The following is a 19,261-nucleotide window of genomic DNA, read 5'->3' as shown; positions in this document are numbered from 1 at the left end:
CCCAGACTGCAACCTTTATGCGTTGCCTCTGCAGCTGCTGCTCTGTCAGCCTGTGGGCAGTACGGGGACCGCCCAAGCCAGGTACCCAGGTACCCTGTGCTGGCCCGCCCGTCCCTGGCCCACCGGCTACCCACCAGGGCCCGTCAGCCCTTGTACCCGCTACTTCGCGGCGCCACGGGGGATGCAGCATGGGGCATGGGGCATGGCGCATGCGCATGCGGCATGGGGCGACGAGTGGGACGAGAGCGCAGGGCAACTGGCTCTCTCTTGCAGCACAAAAAGGAGCATGCAGCGTTGCTCTTTGCCCAGCAGGACATGACGGCCGGGAGCAACGCCGAAGGAGCGTTGAGCAAGCGTAGCCAGCCAGCCAGCCCTGCCCGCCCAGCCTGCCCGCCGTCAGCAGCAGTGGCAGCAGCAGCAGCTGGACCGAGCCGTGTACCCAGGTAGCGAGCAGGGCGAGGGCAAGCCGCTGAGAAATGAGGCCTGAACAAGAGTGGGTAACAAATCCCCAATGAAGATCCTGAGGCGCTCCTGCTACTAGTAGTACAGCAGTAGCCGAGTAGCCCCGTCCAGCGCTCTCACATCCCCTCAGGCCCCTTTGTTGCAACCTTCTCATTTCATCTCATTCGCCTTCCATTCCACACCCTCTCACACGCACGCACGAACACACACACACAGACTGCCAGACTGCCACTGGGTTTTTGCGTGTGCCAGCAGAGCCAACGCCGGGGACACTAGGTGGTAGTAGTAGTGTTCGTCAGTGCCATCGAGGTGTGTTTTCCCTGCCCACCCTGCCCTGCCCTGCCCTGCCCTGCCGTATCCTGCCCTGTCGTTGTCTTTTGGGCCGGGTCTCTTTCCGACCCTGCCTGCTGTGCCAGTTGTGCCTACCTCACCTTACTTTCTCCTCTCACGATCCACGACCCAAGATCTACGGTCCACGGCTCACACATACACTCCACATACCTCTCCCCACGCCCATTATTCTCTCTTCCCTCGACACACAGACAACATACACTACCTGGTAGACATCCTCACCGAACGGCCGGCCGTCGATGCTGATAATTACTGGTCTGTCGCAGCTCCTGATTCGTGTCCCAGCCTAATTCAGAAAGAGGCCGCTTCCGCTGCTATCTAAGCTTGGACCCGCCGCCGCAGCTGGCACTCTCGAACCTCCACTCTCATCTTCCCAAAATCCTCCTTAGCGAGGGAGCATCCCCTTAATCTGATTGCCTCTCTTGCCCTCGTCGTCGTCGTCGTCGTCGTCGTCGTCATCATCATCATCCTCCTCCTCATCATCATCACCGTCACACCATCATCATTAGTATCATCGACAATATCGCCGCTTGGCTGTGCACGAGGACATCCCTACACCAGCGACCGCAGCCCACCAGAATCGGTGTCGTTCCCACCCCCGCCCTGGCTGCAACTACGGCACAACAAAAAAAATAACACCCGCTCGACCCGATTGTATATAAAACACCGTCAGAGGACGACATCATGTGCTTCGGCAGGCGGAATAAAGATGAGGCCGATGCGACGCGGTCGCGCGAGCTGGACAAGATCCTCAAAGCGGACGAGAAGCGGATGCAGAAGGAGGTCAAATTACTTTTGCTCGGTATGGCTGCACCCTGACCCTCTCCCGCCCCTCCCATCTTCCCGGCCGTCCAGGCAGTACTGGACCGAGGTCGCTTCAATCCCGGCCACGATGATTGACCATGGCTGTGTTCACAGGAGCCGGGGAGTCTGGCAAGTCGACCGTGCTGAAGCAGATGAAGCTCATCTACGCCACCGGATTCAGCAAGAACGAGAAGCTCGAGTGGAAGCCTGTCGTCTTCAACAACATCGTCCAGTCCTTCCGTCTGATATACGATGCTATGACCGAATTGAACATCGCCTTCGAGCAGCCCGAGAGCGAGGTAGGTTTCGACAACGAGTCCTTGCGAAATGATCACCGCCACCTTTCCCGCATTTTGCGGCACTGGCCTGGACTAACATCCAAATACAGAAATGCATGGAGCAAATATTGGTGGACCATGAGCTGAGCCCGAACGATCATTTCCCTACCGAATTCCTCGAGCCGATCAAGAGCCTCTGGGCCGACGAGGGTGTGAAGAAGGCAATTGCCAAGGGCAACGAATATGCGCTACACGACAACCTGGAATAGTGAGTAGTCACCATGCAACCCGCAACCCATGGGAAGGGCGCCGCTAATCCTCGAAGCTTCTGCGACGACATCGAACGATTCTGGGACAAGGCTTATGTCCCAACAGACCAGGACCTTCTGCGGTCACGGTTACGGACGACTGGTATAACCGAGACGGTGTTTGATCTCGGCCAGCTCACATATCGCATGTTCGATGTTGGCGGCCAGCGGTCAGAGCGGAAGAAGTGGATACATTGTTTCGAGAACGTCAACTGCCTGTTGTTCCTGGTCGCCATTTCAGGCTACGACCAATGTCTTGTGGAGGACAAGGATGGCGTAAGCAGTGTGTGCTCCTTGCTCGGCAGACAGACATGCTAACCTGTTTCGAAGAACCAAATGAACGAGGCTCTTATGCTGTGGGAATCAATTGCGAACTCCCACTGGTTTCTCAAGTCAGCACTGATCCTGTTCCTCAACAAGATGGATCTTTTCAAGGAGAAGCTGGCAAAAAGCCCAATCACCCAGCACGGATTCACAGACTACCACGGACAACCCGACGATTGGAAGCAGGCGAGCAAGTACTTCATGGACAAGTTCCGCGCGCTGAACCGCAACCCCGAGAAGGAAATATACGGCCACTTTACGAACGCCACAGACACGAACCTCCTCAAGATCACGATGGGATCTGTCCAGGACATGATCATACAGAGGAATCTAAAACAGCTGATCCTCTGAAATTGAGCGCGGTCCGACGAGCTTGGGAGTCATACGGCTCTCGCGAGTTTTCTGTTGCGGGGCTCACACTCCCCTAGGAAATCCGCGGATCCCCGAGACACTCAAGCGCGCGAGTCTCTACACGAATCGCAGTCGATTAGCGCCGCTGATTTACGACACTGCCGCTCGGCGGCCCCACGAACTACACATGACGACGTTGACGGTTTTCACGAGCTTGCCGCCATATTACTCCTCTTGGACTGGGAGTACGGTGATTCGTACCCAACGTCGCATTGCATCACCGACAGTAGTACACTTGACGGAACGCCTTACTGCAGCCATATGATGCTGCAGGATCAGGGCATATCACTTCTACTTCCCGAGGGAACCGGGCACAAAGACTTCAACCGCTGTTGTTGCGCAAACTTTAAATGCCCAGCATCGATGGAGAAAGCTCGATGGAATATTTTGGGGGCGTGTTTCTATCTGGAGAGGGTGGGTTCTTAGGTGGTAAGAACCCTCGAGACGACGCATTGAGAAGGGGTCAGACCCGGCATGTCCAGGACGGACCGGGTGAGACAGACGTTTAGGAATCGGAATGGGTGCACGAACGGCGATTTTTCTGGATATCAAAGCCCCGATCGTCAGCAGTTGAGGTTGGACATTAGTCACTGCCGAGCCAGGGACGAGGGCCTGGACGCATATATAATACGTTACTTGAACTTTTCAGATACCCGACATTATACATATTTTGTATTTTCGTCCGATGGATGCCCTCTCCGTTGGCATCCCAGAGCCAGCAAGCCACTGCATCTCTTGTGAATCACTTGATCATGAGGCTGGGATAAGAGACTCATTCCACAACAGCTGCTGGTCGGACTGTGCGGGCGATGTCGGTGGTGACATTGGTGCTGATCAGCCTGAATATCGCGCCCACAAGTTCCGAGCTGCCGTGACGATTGGATCCCGCATGCAGTAGGCCACAATCCTTCGAGATGTGCATTGGAGGCGCTATCGGCAGCCGTGGCTCAGCACAAAACCTGCCCACCTCTCACCCCCCCTCACGACATAGGACCCCCAAGGCTGAATGCCCGGGCTTTCTGTCATACTGCACCGTTGTTCTATTTTTACAACAGTTCTTGTGACCTGTCAGACGGGACGGGCTTGTCAGGCTTCCTGTCTTGGTTTGGCGTCGTTTTCCGTGCCTCGCCCGTGCCTTTGCCCGTTGTACTAAGGACCTTGGAGCCCTCATTTATCGCTGTATAGGCTTGGCCATTGTCACCCACACAGCCCGAGGCGCAGTTTTGTCAGTTTTGTGATTTGTTATACCTAGATAGTCAGCCCGATACCCCCCGTCAGGACTTGGCAAGTCTATGTATGCCATACACGGTGCCTTTTACTCGTCCAGTTATCTTCAAATGTTGTTATTACCAGGCAGCAGGCATACTTGATGGGCATTCCAAGCCCCCCCTGCTGACTCTTCTATTCCTCTTTCTGGAATGTCGGGCTCCGATACTTCAAATGTTATCATCATTGTCTGAATGTCCTACCTAACCATTTCTGGTAGCGAGGCGTTGTCAGGACTTCTGCGCGGAGTTTCCCCGACGGCGCCAATTAATACGACGCAGTCCTGGCGGAGGGTGGGGAAACTGTTCATCCTATGCGCGGAGATGGAGGAGGAAGTGCTGACCAAGGTTCGGCTCACCGAGAGTCGTCTGTGAGTCAAAATGGCAGGTCTTTGTCTCTCGCATGAGCCAGGGCGAGCCAGGGCAAAAGCTGGCCTTCGGGAACACAAGCCTTGTAAAGACTCGCCACGAGTGTGGCTCTCCTGAAGCTGACCAGGCTGCCAGGACGATCGCAACCAGTCCCCCCCACCCGGATTCCTCCCCTTTCTCTTCTGGCCCAACCAACCCACTGATTGCAATTGTTCTCATTGAAATGGAGGACACATGAGTCTTAAAGTGAAGAGCCTCGCCCAGGAGGTACGTGACCCAGCTAGAGCAAATCAGGCGAGCGCCCATTGTTTGTTATTTCATGTACATGGGAACCTTGAAGTGCTGACTGCCTGGCCCCGTAAAAGAATAACAGACCGGTGCAGTACGGCAACCTTGTACAATAAATAACTTCCCATTGAGTAAGCCACAGGGGCTTTGTGATGGCCTTGCATACTTTTTGGCGAGAGGTCAGCCATAAGAACGAATCGGTTGATGCTGCATAGATCTTATGCTTCCGTGACAAGCGTTTTCTGAAGTACCTAGGTACGTATATACCATGGCGACCGGCAGCACAGGAAGATTTTGTTTAGCCGCTCGGTTCCAGGCGACACCATAGACTACTTTGTCTCGAGTGGACGGGCACCTGGGGTGGTTTCTCGGATCCGCCATGTCTAATTTGAACACGGCCCACCGTTGACGTACCTGCTATCACCTGATTAGATATATTCGATCCATTGTCCCAAGATAATTTGTTTGTCAAAATACCAATCTTGTCCAGGATCACAACTCGCAGAGGTCAGTCAAGGCGTGCACCAAACACTGCCGCGTCTCTGCCAGCATATCTTGTGGGGAGAACAAGGAATCCACTCATCTGGCGACTTGCGGTGAGCTTGATCAGGCATCACCTTCTACTGTCTCGGTGAAAAGCGGCTTCGTCGACCTGGAACCGCCGGCTGACGCTTGGAAGCGCCATGGACCCACTTGTGGACAGGACAGTCTTGACCCGTTGGGAGACCTTAGATGGGGCTTCAAATAATTTATGTAGGCTATCGTGGTGTTTCGTTGCCTGTGTGCCATCCCGGTGTTCTGGAAGTCAGCCGCAGAGCCGTACTGGTGCATGCAGTAGCAGGCATGGAAAGCGGCACGCTGGCCCTTGCGGTCCTCGTGGTGGTCAAGACCAGCCACAGCCTTCCTGAGTCCAGAATGGATGCTCCCATATGCCTGCGACCCTATGGACTGGTGCTTGATGCCTTGCACTGTCGGCGAATCCCCAGGGGCAGCGCTGTTATGCAACCCTGTGAGCTGATGTCGCTTGCCCCCGTTGTATGTGAGAAAAATGTGGTCTAATGGAAGAATTCCTCCGTTCCCGAGATTTCCGTGACCAGTCTCAACTTGCCGCGGTCTCCTGAAATCGCTCGCAGGCGATGAAGAGGACGATGCCGGTATGTTGACTTGCTGGGGCACCCGTCCCCAAAATCATATTTAAGCTCATGGGGCCGCTGCGGAGACGAGTGGGAGTAACAGGGGTTCTCCAGGCCAAGACACCAATAGGCAGACAGCCTTGGGGCCGGGGGTGGGCCCGCCAGGGAATGCGGGTGATGCATTGGCAGGTCTGGCTGTCTGGCTGGGTAGTGCCTGTCGATCGCGCGGTAGTGCCGTAGCAACAGGGGAGCAACCCTCGTCGAACTTTGAACCTCGTGTTGATATTAACAGCGTCGCGGGTTTCATTTCCCATTTTTGCCTCCTTGAATAGGTATTAATCTGCCCCATCGGCCTAGCAGACTCTCCAAGAAATCCAGCGAACGAGGTTCGTGATCTCAACTGCATCATCTGTGCATTGGAGGCATCGAGAAAACTGCCGTGGCTTTTGTTTACCTGAGCACTTGGTGCTTTATTCCTATCTTGGAAGCAGCATAGAAGGCGGCAAAGACAGAGCGTTCTCGCGGTCGGAACATGAGCACGCCTCCCGACCCCGCACTTGACGTCGACGGCCATTCCTGAGGACTTGCAAGCTGATCAGTTCAGCCAATTGCCTCGACATGTCCGAAGCTACGACTTACCAGCCCGTCACGGCCGACTCGGAGGCCAAAGAGGGCGCTACGTCGACAGCGGCTCCCTCCAGTCGCCCTGGCCTATGGACCAGAATCACCGAACGCTTCCCATTTCTGCAGCACAAGCGGGGCATCGCCATCGTGGTAATAGCAGTGTTGCTCGTCATCGGTGGGGGTCTTGCTGGCCTGGCTGCCTTGCCCAATCGCTCAGGATCTTCTTCTGGCGGCTCAGGATCTGGCAGCGGGGCTGGAAGCAACCCCAACGCCATCAACAGCGACACGTACTTTTATGGGCAATCCCCAGCTGTGGGCCCTTCACGTCAGTACTCATAATCCGTGACTGGCTGGTACAGGCATGCGTTGTGGAAGATGGGTTTGCCGCTGACAGTTTGTATGTGTCTAGCCGGAATCACGGGGCTTGGGTCGTGGGAAGGCTCGCTTTCACGGGCGCAGGCGATGGTGTCGAACATGACCCTGGACGAAAAGGTCAGCGCCATCCCTCGTCCGACGCATCTGCACACTCACTCACGCCCTCTCTCATGCACAGATTAGCCTGACAGCCGGATCAACCAGTGACACTGGATGTGTTGGCTACTTGAACCCAATCGAGCGCCTGGGATTTCCTGGAATGTGCTTTCAGGACGCAGGTCAGGGAGTAAGGGCGACTGACTTCGTCTCAGCATGGCCTGCGGGTATTCATGTGGGCGCGAGGTACGCGACACAACTGTTCTGGCCGGCAGGGACACTCTTCTCGACATTATTACCTAGGTACTCGCCACAAACCCACGGTATACATAACTAACGTAATCAGTTGGAACCGGAATCTATCCCGAGCTCGAGCTCTAGGCATGGGAGGCGAGTTCCGAAAGAAGGGTGTGAATGTGGCCTTGGGCCCTGTCGTAAGCCCTTTGGGACGAACGGTTACAAGTGGGCGCAATTGGGAAGGTATGAGCTTCACTGCTCTCTGTTCGCTACCAGTCTTGCTAAAGTTTTGCAATTTCTCAGGCATCTCACCAGATCCTTTTCTCTCTGGCTCTCTAGTGTTCGAGACGGTCCAAGGCGTCCAGACAGCCGGTGTCATCACATCTACAAAGGCATGCCGATACACTCAGGATCTGTCAAACTAGGTCTAATCATCTTTCAAGCATTTCATCGCCAACGAACAAGAAACACATCGAATGCCGAACGGCGGAGTCCAATCAGTATCTTCCAATATCGATGATCAGACTATGCACGAGCTGTATCTTTGGTACGCAATATCTTCCCGCCGCAAGGCCCATTTACTGACTCCAGCAGGCCATTCCAAGACGCCGTCCGCGCTGGGAGTGCCAATATTATGTGTTCCTATCAGCGTATCAGTAAGCAGCTAGATAAATTCTCTACCCCTTCAACAACAAACCTGCCCCATTCTCAGCCGGTTCAGTGAAGAGTGTAGTGGCTGCAGGTTTCTCAAGACAGGCTATGGACACCTTGTGGCTCACTGGCCGCTGTATTGGCATGAAACTACCCCTTTAGTTCCTTGGCCGCTGACTCCGAATGCCGTAGACAATTCGTACGGTTGTGCCAATAGCTATACCCTGAACGGGCTATTGAAGACAGAGCTTGGCTTCCAAGGATTTGTTGTCTCGGATTGGAATGCGCAGTATACCGGAGTTGCGACCTCTCTGGCCGGGCTTGATGTTGCCATGCCCAACGGTGGCGTCTACTGGGGACGTAAGCATCACTTTTCACTTGTTACGAATCCCCGTCATCCATTCTATGGAATGTTCTAGAATACAACACTTTAGGACCCGTAGCAGGACTAACGTCACCACCAGCCAAGTTGAAGGAAGCCGTCACGAATGGGAGCTTGGCCGAATCCAGGGTCGACGACCAAGTTACACGGTGAGTTCATTATGGACTATCAACATGACAGGCTGACTGACCAAGCCAAGTGTCCTAGCATCATGGTACCAGTTGGGTCAAGACCAAGGATTTCCCACCCCTGGAATAGGTCTACCCCGGAACCTGGCAGAACCTCATAGCATTATCGATGCCCGAAACTCTTCATCAAAGTCAACTCTGTTTGATGGAGCTGTGGAGGGACACGTGCTCGCGAAGAATACAAGGGGTGCTCTGCCATTATACAGGCCAAAGATGCTCTCCGTGTTCGGCTACTCAGCAAGCCAGCCCGGGCAATACAATGTCGAGCCTCCTGGCGGGACTGTATGGACCCTCGGAGCCGAGTCCGCCGACCCTTCTAGTGTTCTCCAGGGGTTTCTTGGAAACCTCACGTACCCTTACGAACAGATCGCTCCTAATGGGACATTGTTCTGTGGTGGAGGGTCGGGGGCGAATGCCGCAGCTCTGGGCCATTCGCCAATGGACGCTCTGCAACAACAAGCTGCGAACGATGACACAGCCCTTTTCTGGGATTTCAGATCAGCCACGCCCATCGTAAACGGAGCCTCAGATGCTTGTCTGGTGTTTGGAAATGCGTGGGCGAGCGAGGGCTCCGACCGGCCGGGCCTTCACGATGACTACACGGACGGTCTGATCAAACACGTCGCGTCCACGTGCAACAACACTATTGTCATATTCCACAATGCCGGCGTGAGGCTTGTCGATCAGTTCGTGGATAACGAAAATGTCACCGCTCTCATATTTGCCCACCTTCCAGGCCAGGAATCCGGACGAGCACTGGTGTCTTTGCTGTACGGGCAATCAAACTCATGGGGTAAATTGCCTTACACAGTGGCGCGGAACGAATCCGACTATGGCGAGCTGTTGCATCCAGCGAAGGCGGATGGCGACTTTGAGCTGTTCCCACAGGCAAATTTTACCGAGGGTATTTATATTGATTACAGGCATTTCGAAGCCAACAATATTGAGCCCCGATACGAGTTCGGGTACGGTTTATCATATTCGACCTTTGAATACGCGAGCCTCCGAGTAAACCAGAACTCCACTTCGGAGACATCCGAGTACCCAAGCGGCCCTGTCGAGGTTGGCGGCCAGTCCGACCTGTGGGATAAGTTGGTCTCAGTCACAGCCGATGTCCGGAACACAGGGACCGTGAACGGGACTGAGATCGCTCAACTGTACGTCCAGACGCCAGGGATGAATAGACCCCGGGTTCTGCGAGGCTTTGAGAAGCCACACCTCAACCCTTCGCAGACGTCAACGCTCTCATTTGATCTTACACGTCGAGATCTGAGTGTATGGGACACCATGGCCCAAAAGTGGCTGCTGCAGAGAGGCCAGTACACTTTGTACGTGGGCTCGAGCAGTCGCAACCTGCCCCTGAACGCAACTTTCAACTTCTGAAGCTTCCAGCAACTCGTGCACATGGAGGATCCAAGACAACATTCGGCTTGCAGTCTGCATAACAGAGGGTCAAGGGGGCTTTGAGCTCCTCGGCACCAGGATGGTCACGATGGTCATGGTGGGAGATCAGTCGTAGGGAATGCTTGTTGGACGAACCAGGTTTCACAGCGGCAACAGGGCCGTGCTTGTGCATAGAATGAAGAGGCCGTCCGTGGTGTCAACCAAGGGTCCAGGGTAGCAACGCTAATACAAGTGTATACCACACGTGTAGTTCGTTTTGATGGTTCTGGAAGACGAGGTCTGAAATGCGAGGCATTGAAAGTACGGAGTAAGGGTTCAAGGGTAGCGGACCCCCCTGCTCGGCTGCCACCTTACCTTTGTGACAGGGGCCACTACCGCGGGAGGCGTTGCCCGCCCGGCCCATGACACGTGAAGTGCAATTTCCCGCTACTCTGCGGGTATGACGAGGTGCCCCAGACCCAAAGGAGGATGGGCACTTCGCGGTCATGCAGCATGCAGGCCGGTGCAGCCCAGTGAGGTGCGTCCCGTCGCGTTATGCTCCCCCTCTCTGCAGGGAGATTTGTTGATCAATGAAAACGCCCATTTTTTCCCACCGTCATTTGGAGATCTGGGGGGGCATTCCCCAAGTTAACCCGACAACCTGTTCCACTTCCACCACCAGAATCCACGAGAACCAAACCCGCCAGGCCCGCCCGTGCACCTCTCGGCCGGAGACGCAACCAGCCCTCCCCTCCATGACCCCTGGCTCGGAGGATAGAGCAGCAGCCAACAACAACAGACCGGCCGACCACTCCTACCCTCAGTCAACCAGGGAACCGTTATACCAGATACCGAACCTGAGGCCTGCCGGCCAGGGTCATTTGCTACCCTCGTGCTCGCGAGGTCCACGACTCACCCTCTCTGCAAGGCGCTGCAGCGCTGCTTCAGGCACGCGCCCCTCAGCCAGCACGGTACGATCCTGGTCCTGTAGCCACGGCCGACCGTCTCCGACCTCGACCGCGACCGCGACCAGAGCCGGTTTCTTTTGGGGTCAGAGAATGAGCTTGGGTGTCGCGTCGAGAAGTCGGTATCACATGCTGGGACCACAGAGGGACCTCCACTGAGACTCTGCAACATCGGTTTGGAGCCATAGTTTGCGGGCAACGACTGGTACCTGCTATTCAACCCGACTATTGCCCAGCCGTCCCGAGGGCCTGCGAACCTTGAACCTCTCGTCGTCAACCTGTACCGGCCCCTCCTTTCAAGTCGTCTTTCTTGTTGCGCGAGGCCTTTACAAGGCCTGCGCTCAAATAGGATCCAGCAGCCATGGCCGGAGGAAACATCAAGGTCGTGGTGAGGGTGCGGCCGTTCAACAGCAGAGGTGAGTCCGTCTCCGGCAGCCCCCCTCCTACCTTACAACAACAACGGCTTCCGCTGTAGAGTCGTCCGAGGCTGACAGGTATCCACCGCAGAAATCGACCGCGGCGCAAAATGTATCGTGGAGATGAAAGATGCCCAGACAGTCCTTACCCCGCCGCCAGATGCTCCCCAGGGCAAGAACTCGAAAGACAGTGGCCAGAAAGTATTCGCATTTGATCGATCATATTGGTCCTTCAACAAGAACGACTCGCATTATGCCGAACAGCACCACTTACATGAGGATCTGGGAAAGCCGCTTCTGGACAATGCGTTCCAAGGTTACAACAACTGTATTTTTGCGTACGGCCAGACCGGTTCTGGAAAGTCCTACTCGATGATGGGCTATGGCAAAGAACATGGTATCATCCCTATGATCTGTCAAGACATGTTTGAAAGAATAAGTGGCATAACACAGGCGGACCCGCACACGCGATGCACTGTGGAGGTGTCGTATTTGGAAATCTACAATGAGAGAGTCAAGGACTTGTTAAATCCAGGCACCAAGGGGAACCTAAAAGTCCGAGAGCACCCGTCGACCGGTCCTTACGTTGAAGACCTCGCCAAACTCGTCGTCGGCAGCTTTCAGGAGGTCGAACACCTCATGGATGAGGGCAACAAGGCCAGAACCGTGGCCGCTACGAACATGAATGCGACATCCAGCCGAAGCCACGCCGTGTTTACACTCATGCTCACTCAGAAGACGGTCGACACCGAAACCAAGATGGAGATGGAGAAAGTTGCCAAGATCAGTCTGGTCGATCTCGCGGGTTCCGAACGAGCGACGTCCACGGGTGCCACAGGGGCGCGTCTCAAAGAAGGTGCCGAGATCAACAGGTCGCTGTCCACGCTCGGCCGAGTAATCGCTGCTCTCGCAGATCTCTCCACCGGCAAGAAAAAGAAAGGCGCGGCTTCACAAGTACCCTATCGAGACTCAGTCCTCACATGGCTGCTGAAGGACTCCTTGGGTGGTAACAGTATGACTGCAATGATAGCAGCTATCAGTCCTGCTGATATCAACTATGACGAGACCTTGAGTACGCTGAGATATGCCGATTCCGCCAAACGAATCAAGAACCACGCTGTTGTCAACGAGGACGCCAATGCCCGCATGATCAGAGAGCTCAAGGAAGAGCTGGCTCAGCTCAGGAGCAAGCTCAGCGGCGGAGGCGGTTCTGTCGGCGGAGCTGGCGTGCCCGCAGATGAAGTCTACGCGGAGGGCACGCCTCTCGAAAAACAACTGGTCACGATTACTGCATCAGACGGCTCTACGAAGAAGGTTTCCAAGGCGGAAATCGCCGAGCAGCTGAGCCAAAGCGAAAAGCTGCTGTCAGACCTTAACCAGACCTGGGAGCAGAAGATGGCCAAGACAGAGGAGATCCACCAAGAGCGGGAGGCTGCCCTTGAGGAACTCGGCATCAGCATCGAGAAGGGATTCGTTGGGCTGAGCACCCCCAAAAGGATGCCGCATTTGGTCAACCTGTCCGATGATCCGCTCCTGGCGGAGTGTCTCGTCTACAACTTGAAGCCTGGCATCACAACCGTGGGCAATGTCGAATCGGAGGCCAACAGCAACCTTGGAATAAGATTGAAAGGAACCAGAATCCAAGCCGAGCATTGCTCGTTTGAAAATGCTGCGGATGGCACTGTCACACTCTCCCCCAGGGAAGGCGCGGCCGTCATGATCAATGGCAAGCGAATCACCGAGCCGCAGCAGTTGCATTCGGGCTATCGCGTCATTCTTGGTGATTTCCACATCTTCAGGTTCAATCATCCTATGGAAGCTCAGGCGGAGCGAGCAGAGAGGACTGAAACGCAACGGCAGAGTCTCCTGCGTCAGTCGATCACTGCCAGCCAACTACAGGCGCTCGAGCGTACATCGCCAACGCCTAGCCCGAGGCTCCCACATGAGCGTAGCTGGAGTAAAGCAGGATCCGAGTTCGGCAGTGATAGCCGTTCAGACTCGCCAGCGCCGCGCGGTCGCGATACCGACTGGTCGATGGCCAGACGAGAAGCTGCAGGGGCCATTCTCGGCTCGGACCAGAACCTTTCAAACCTGACAGATGAGGAACTCAATGCACTTTTTGAGGACGTTCAGCGAGCCAGGGCTGAGCGTGTCACCGGGAAGGAGGGTGAGGACGACATGGAATCTCAGGCGTCCTACCCCGTCAGAGAAAAGTACATGTCGACTGGTACGATCGACAACTTCTCACTTGATACGGCTCTGACGATACCTTCGACACCGAAACAAGGCGATTCTGACGACAAAATGCGCGATGCTCGTGATGAAATGCAGACGCAATTGGATAAGCAAAAGGAGGAATTTCATGAACAGCTAAGGGCCGCTCAAGCAGCCAATGTCGAAGTCGAAGAGATTAGGAAAGAGAAGGCGCACATGGAGGAGACCTTGAAGAAGATGAAAGAGGACATGCAGAAACAGCTCGAAGTACAGAAGCGCGACTTTGAGGCCAAAATCGAGAAGCTCGATCCTCTAAAGAGGCCGAAAGCAAACCCCAAGCTATCGGACGATGAGATCGAGCTGGCCAAGAAAGTTGTAAAGCATTGGAGAGGTCGACGGTACGTTCAGATGGCCGAATCAGTGCTACAACATGCTGCGACCTTGAAAGAGGCACAAATCATGAGCCAGGAGTTGGATGAGAGCGTCGTCTTCCAGTTCTGCGTCGTTGATTCGGGCCATGACCTCTGTTCTTCTTACGATATGATCCTCAACGGTGGAGAGTCCGACGACTTCGCGCTCGAGCAAGCAATCAAGCCGTGCATCGGCGTCCGCGTGGTGGATTACAAACACAGCCTGGTCCATCTCTGGAGCTTGCACAAGTTGCACGACCGTGTTCGGCAAATGCGACAGATGCACCAGTATCTGGATCAGCCAGAGTACGCTCAGCATCTGAGTCTCGACAATCCCTTTATCGAGACCTGCATGCCTCAGTACACGCTTGTGGGGGAGGCAGATGTTCCGCTGAAGGCGGTCTTTGAGTCTCGAGTCCAAGACTTCCATCTCGACGTGCTCTCGCCACATACGTCTCACGCCATCGGTATCATCAAGTTGTCGCTCGAACCGTCATCAGCCCGAGCACCTACAAATTCGCTAAAGTTCAACGTTGTGATGCACGAAATGGTGGGGTTCGCCGAGCGCGAAGGCACGGAAGTGCATGCCCAACTTTTCATCCCTGGCATTTCCGAAGAGGACGGCATCACAACCACCCAGATGGTGAAGGATTTCGACGAAGATCCTATCCGATTTGAGAGCGTCCATAGCATGAACGTTCCCCTTTTCGCTCCTCCTGAGGTGGTTCTGCGTGTGGCCATTTTTGCAAAAGTGTCCTCTATGCACCTCGACAAGCTCCTTAGCTGGGATGACATGCGAGATGCTGTGCCCAGCTCGAGAGGCAAGCCTAAATCAGCTCGGATCAACGAGTCCCACTTCTACACTGAAGAAAAGCATGATCTGCTTTCTCGCATTCAGGTCTTGGAAATGGACGAGAATGGCGAATATGTCCCAGTCGAGGTTGCACAAACCGGCGAGCTGGACAGTGGAACCTTTCAACTGCACCAGGGTTTGCAGAGACGCATAACTGTCAACCTGAATCACAGCTCTGGCGATATCCTACCCTGGGACGACGTGGTTTCCGTTCGTGTTGGAAAGATACAGCTCGTGGATGCTGCTGGGAAGAATCCGGACTTGGGCGCCGCCTCACCCGACATTTCTCTCAAATTGGTGTCACAACCTGTCTTCCGACAAAACGCCAATGGCACGCGCAGCGTCACCATCACCGGCCAGTGGGACTCTAGCTTGCACAATTCGCTTCTGTTGGACCGCACGACAGGGGAAAAGTATCGAGTGCAGATGGCCATCAGCTGGGAAATAAGTTCCTCAAAGCTCGCCGAGCCCATGCGTTTCTCGAAGAACGTCTTCTGCCAAATTCTGTCGCGCTCCTTCGTGCGGCAGACGTCTATGCTCTCTGCCCTCTGGCAGAGTGTCCGCTTTGTGCATTCCAGCACAGCCATTTTCACCCTCAAAATGCGTCCGGCGCCTATCAAGCGAGTTGGTGATCTGTGGAGAATGAACAGCCAGCACGACTACGTGAAGGGCGAGGAAAACTTGACCACCTGGACTCCGCGAGGCATTTCTCTGATCAGCGATTACATCAGCACGCGGAAAAAGCGCAGGCGCATCGCTGAGATTGGTGCAATGCAGAACTTTCTGAAGAAGGTGGGACTGCCGGAGCCGAGAGCTGCGCTAGATGGAGGAAACCAAGGACTGGACCCTGGCTCCCCGCCCGAAAGTCAGAGGGAAGACGATGTTGACTCAATCGACGAGTTGCTACAGGATACTCCAGATGTGTCGCAGGTTCTGGATCCTGTGGAACCTCCAATGCCAATCGACGAAGCAGCGCGTGAGTCAGCCGATGAGCAATCGGGTGACCTATCTGGCGGGCAACCTGGTGAACTATTTGGTGGGCAGGAGCAGGCACAGCCAACAAAAGGCGAGCCACCAAATCAAGAGGACGAAATAGCGACTGAGCTCTCAGAAAGGACTATTCCGAAGTCAGAATACTCTGAGCGTGAGTCGTTCATTCTAGAGCGATGTCTGAAGCTGTGGAGAAGATACCCGGACCCCCTCAACCAGATATTGAGCGAAGTAAACACCAAACCACCTGAGCACGGCAACCCAGTTTCTCCTTCACAGCCCGAGCTCTTGGCTACCGTCATCCGCGTTTCCAAGAACCCGACTGTGCTCAAGGGCGGCTACCTCCTGGTGCCGAGCAGTGATGCCACTCGATGGATAAAGCGTTTCGTGGAGTTGCGCCGACCATACCTCCACATCCACAACGTTACAGATGGGGAGGAGGTTGCCATCGTCAGCTTGCGCAACTCTCGAGTCGACAGCCAGCCGACCATTCTGGACTTGCTGAACGAGACAGATGGTGACGACGGCGGTATGGACATGAGTGCCGCCCTGACCGCGTCACCTGAACAACTCCGTTCACAACAGAATAGCAGCAGGCCAACGCACCACCGGAGAGGCTCCTCGGGACGGGTCATCACTAGCATCGTTGGTAATATCAACGGTGATGGGACTGCATCGTCACATGCCAGGAACAGAAGCGTCAGTTCTGGACTCGCCAAGCTGTCACCAAGGCTGCAAGCCGGCGTGTTTGCCATCTACGGGACGGATAATACTTGGCTCTTCGCGGCTCGGAGCGAGCGTGACAAGCTCGACTGGATCTTCAAGATTGATCAGAGCTATTTCTCGTCGAGCAGTGGGAGTCCGGAGGGGAACGGTGCTGAGAGCCCTAATGGGGGCTACTGAATGACCTGGACTAATCTGGGAGATCTTGGCTTATTGCTTGACCACGATTGGGATAAGGCGTTCATGCGAAGGTGAATTGCTCTGAGCAGTTCGGAGCGCAATCTCGCTATCAAGGCATAATATGCTACAGTCGTTTCCGGCGGCAAACATAGAATCAGCTTCAGGTTCTGTGAGGAGCCTAGCAGCACCCCATATTTCCTTTGTTTTGTGCTTGTCCGTGTCGCTATGTGTTATAGACTATACCCATACCCCCCTTTCGCGATAGTGGCCACAGAAGAATGCATATGCCATGATGGCGCGGAGAAGAAGACTTGAGAGAAAAGCCGAGGGAAAGATGCAGGATACCCAGGCACATTGTCTATCTGGATTAATCAGGTTCGTGCCGGGCAGCTAGAAGAGATAGGTTTCTGGATGACTGAAAGAAATGATGGGAACCATGATTGCTACTAAGGAACTCTCCATGTTCTGACCCTCGGCCATCATCCCATCAGACTCTGCATAAGTATCTACCTAGGTACCTAGGTGGGTACCTAGGTGGGTACCTAGGTGGGTACCTAGGTTGGTGGATCTTGTTTCCAGGCTTGTTTGATGTGTTGTGACAGGCCATGATTGTTTTCTTGGTGAAGCTTCGGCGAAAGGGCCGCAAATGCACCGGACCCTGACTAGGTAACGATAAGGAGAGCCGTGGCCGCCCGATAAGAGCTCTGGCTCGCACCTGGACAAATGACTTCATAGCACCTGGACCAGGGGGGGGGGGGTGTGGTTGGCCCAAGGCTGCGAGGTCAGCTGTTTGCAACACCAAATTCGTCCGCCAACCTTTTCGTCCCTTTCTCTTCCTCCTTCATCGCGGCAAATATGCTCTAGATTTAAAGCACCATTGTGCCCTCAACTCTCCAAGCCTCCAAAACCCCGGTTGAAACGCCTGCTTCAGAGACATGAAGCCCGCCATTGCAGTGCCCGCCCTCGGGCTGATGATCTTTCGGGCTTATTCTAAAAAGTCATTGACAACCGGTGGCCTTATTGCAGCAACTCTCACAGGCATTGCCCATGCCGTACATCCATGGAACCTTCCCTTCGCCCTGCTCTGCGTCTTCTTCCTTTCCGGTACCCGGGTCACTCACGTAAGGCTATCCTGAGGCCGTCAAGCCAGCCAGCCGACTGACAGCGACGACTGACTCTTATGTTTCGCCAGGTCAAAGAAGATGTCAAGGCCAAGTTGACCATGGCCTCGAAAGGCACATCTGGCGGGGAAGGGCCGCGGAACCATGTCCAAGGTAATCGCCCCTGCGCGAGGGCAACCGTGTCTACAATAGCGGCTGACCCTGTCCCCTCATGCAGTCCTCGCGAACTCGGCTGTCGCCTCGATCCTCTCTCTTCTCCACGCCTACCAACTCCGACAACGAGCAGCCTCTATTACCCAATATCAAGCCATCCCCGAGGGCTCGTTCTGCTTCGGCTGGGGCGGAGACATCCTCGTGGTGGGCATCATCGCCAACTACGCCGCCGTCGCGGCCGACACTTTCTCGTCAGAGCTCGGTATCCTGGCCAAGGGACCACCACGCCTGATCACATCGCCCACTTTCCGCAAGGTCCCTCCCGGTACGAACGGCGGCGTTACACTTACGGGACTCGGCGCGGGACTGCTCGGGAGCATGATCATCGTTGTAACATCGATGCTTCTTGTGCCCTTCTGCAACGACTCTACAGCCGGGAAGGTCGGCGGTGGGCAGCCCTGGACGCTACCGCAGAGGAACATGCTGATGTTCGCACTAACACTGTGGGGCGCGCTGGGTAGCGTGCTGGACTCGGTCCTCGGGGCAGTCCTGCAGCGCAGTGTGAGGGATGTCCGGAGCGGACGGATCGTCGAGGGCGAGGGTGGCCAGCGCGTCCTGGTCTCGTCTCCAGCCCGCAAGTCGGTACAAAACCAGAAGAGGGCAGAGGTCAAAGCCGCCGCACTCGGTTGGGAGGGAAAGGATGCGGTTGAGCAGACGGGCGGCTCGGCAGTGGATGACGCCGAGGGCACGGACAGGTACAATCCCAAGGATAAGCACCGGAAGTCAAGCTTTGGCGACGAGAGGCCCTCGAGGGTGGTTGAATCGGGCTGGGATGTTCTTGACAACAACGAGGTCAATTTCCTGATGGCACTTACGATGTCTGTGGGCTCGATGATGATCGCATCCTGGTACTGGGAGCAGCCGTTGGAGGATCTTCTCAAGTTATAGTGCTGCATGTGCTCAACATTGAGATGGCCGCGTGCCGACCGGACGGAGGACCGACGACGGAGGACGAGTTTAGTATAGTGAAACCAATCTACAGTGAGGCATAGGCAACGGACTTGTGAGGCCTGTTTTGGGCTCGACGTGGACTGTGCTGAAGCCACTCATACTGAGTGCAGTGATGGCATCGAATTGCTTCCCCGTTGGATCGAGAAGAAACATGGCACGGGCAAGAATTTTGAAGAACACTGTCTTGGGCACCCCAGCGGTGCTGCCAGGCTGGCCAGCGTGCTCAGGTTCCCTCTCAGACCCGCCGCCGGGCGCCAGACGGGCAGGGAAGGCTCGGCACCCGAGACCCCTGCACC

General features: G+C 55.2%; 4 protein-coding genes across 4 annotated transcripts; all 4 read left to right on the top strand.

Annotated features, from left to right (window-relative positions):
• Window positions 1-323: 323 nt before the first annotated feature.
• KVR01_001788 (uncharacterized protein) lies at window positions 324-3,822 on the top strand. The gene is made up of 5 exons (XM_044795064.1): window positions 324-1,615; window positions 1,732-1,916; window positions 2,006-2,163; window positions 2,221-2,479; window positions 2,534-3,822. The coding sequence occupies exons 1-5, from the start codon at window positions 1,498-1,500 to the stop codon at window positions 2,876-2,878; spliced, it is 1,065 nt and encodes a 354-aa protein (XP_044649743.1). The 5' UTR covers window positions 324-1,497; the 3' UTR covers window positions 2,879-3,822.
• A 2,288-nt stretch (window positions 3,823-6,110) lies between these two features.
• On the top strand, window positions 6,111-10,295 carry KVR01_001795 (uncharacterized protein). Its single transcript, XM_044783495.1, has 10 exons — window positions 6,111-6,942; window positions 7,027-7,109; window positions 7,171-7,334; window positions 7,435-7,568; window positions 7,629-7,717; window positions 7,769-7,872; window positions 7,920-7,981; window positions 8,169-8,336; window positions 8,441-8,507; window positions 8,558-10,295. Exons 1-10 carry the CDS (start codon window positions 6,612-6,614, stop codon window positions 9,927-9,929), a joined length of 2,574 nt encoding a protein of 857 aa, XP_044649750.1. The 5' UTR covers window positions 6,111-6,611; the 3' UTR covers window positions 9,930-10,295.
• A 268-nt stretch (window positions 10,296-10,563) lies between these two features.
• On the top strand, window positions 10,564-17,240 carry KVR01_001455 (uncharacterized protein). Its single transcript, XM_044787872.1, has 2 exons — window positions 10,564-11,310; window positions 11,402-17,240. The coding sequence occupies exons 1-2, from the start codon at window positions 11,256-11,258 to the stop codon at window positions 16,678-16,680; spliced, it is 5,334 nt and encodes a 1,777-aa protein (XP_044649410.1). The 5' UTR covers window positions 10,564-11,255; the 3' UTR covers window positions 16,681-17,240.
• A 225-nt stretch (window positions 17,241-17,465) lies between these two features.
• Window positions 17,466-19,013, top strand: KVR01_001829 (uncharacterized protein). Its single transcript, XM_044781729.1, has 3 exons — window positions 17,466-17,801; window positions 17,873-17,954; window positions 18,019-19,013. The coding sequence occupies exons 1-3, from the start codon at window positions 17,616-17,618 to the stop codon at window positions 18,900-18,902; spliced, it is 1,152 nt and encodes a 383-aa protein (XP_044649784.1). The 5' UTR covers window positions 17,466-17,615; the 3' UTR covers window positions 18,903-19,013.
• The last annotated feature ends 248 nt before the right edge of the window (window positions 19,014-19,261 follow it).

Source organism: Diaporthe batatas, assembly GCF_019321695.1.
Source record: "Diaporthe batatas strain CRI 302-4 chromosome Unknown Contig00002, whole genome shotgun sequence".
Classification (NCBI taxonomy): domain Eukaryota; kingdom Fungi; phylum Ascomycota; class Sordariomycetes; order Diaporthales; family Diaporthaceae; genus Diaporthe; species Diaporthe batatas.
This window is presented reverse-complemented; position numbering and strand designations above follow the sequence as displayed.

Excerpts from the sequence above, each read along its gene's own strand:
- KVR01_001788 (XM_044795064.1), top strand. The coding sequence starts at position 1,498 with ATGTGCTTCGGCAGGCGGAATAAAGATGAGGCCGATGCGACGCGGTCG. Across the intron at positions 1,616-1,731 it reads GGTCAAATTACTTTTGCTCG|GAGCCGGGGAGTCTGGCAAG; the intron begins GTATGGCTGCAC and ends CTGTGTTCACAG. Across the intron at positions 2,480-2,533 it reads TTGTGGAGGACAAGGATGGC|AACCAAATGAACGAGGCTCT; the intron begins GTAAGCAGTGTG and ends CCTGTTTCGAAG.
- KVR01_001795 (XM_044783495.1), top strand. The coding sequence starts at position 6,612 with ATGTCCGAAGCTACGACTTACCAGCCCGTCACGGCCGACTCGGAGGCC. Across the intron at positions 7,110-7,170 it reads ACATGACCCTGGACGAAAAG|ATTAGCCTGACAGCCGGATC; the intron begins GTCAGCGCCATC and ends TCTCATGCACAG. Across the intron at positions 7,335-7,434 it reads GGTATTCATGTGGGCGCGAG|TTGGAACCGGAATCTATCCC; the intron begins GTACGCGACACA and ends TAACGTAATCAG.
- KVR01_001455 (XM_044787872.1), top strand. The coding sequence starts at position 11,256 with ATGGCCGGAGGAAACATCAAGGTCGTGGTGAGGGTGCGGCCGTTCAAC. Across the intron at positions 11,311-11,401 it reads GCGGCCGTTCAACAGCAGAG|AAATCGACCGCGGCGCAAAA; the intron begins GTGAGTCCGTCT and ends TATCCACCGCAG.
- KVR01_001829 (XM_044781729.1), top strand. The coding sequence starts at position 17,616 with ATGAAGCCCGCCATTGCAGTGCCCGCCCTCGGGCTGATGATCTTTCGG. Across the intron at positions 17,802-17,872 it reads CCGGTACCCGGGTCACTCAC|GTCAAAGAAGATGTCAAGGC; the intron begins GTAAGGCTATCC and ends ATGTTTCGCCAG. Across the intron at positions 17,955-18,018 it reads GCCGCGGAACCATGTCCAAG|TCCTCGCGAACTCGGCTGTC; the intron begins GTAATCGCCCCT and ends CCCCTCATGCAG.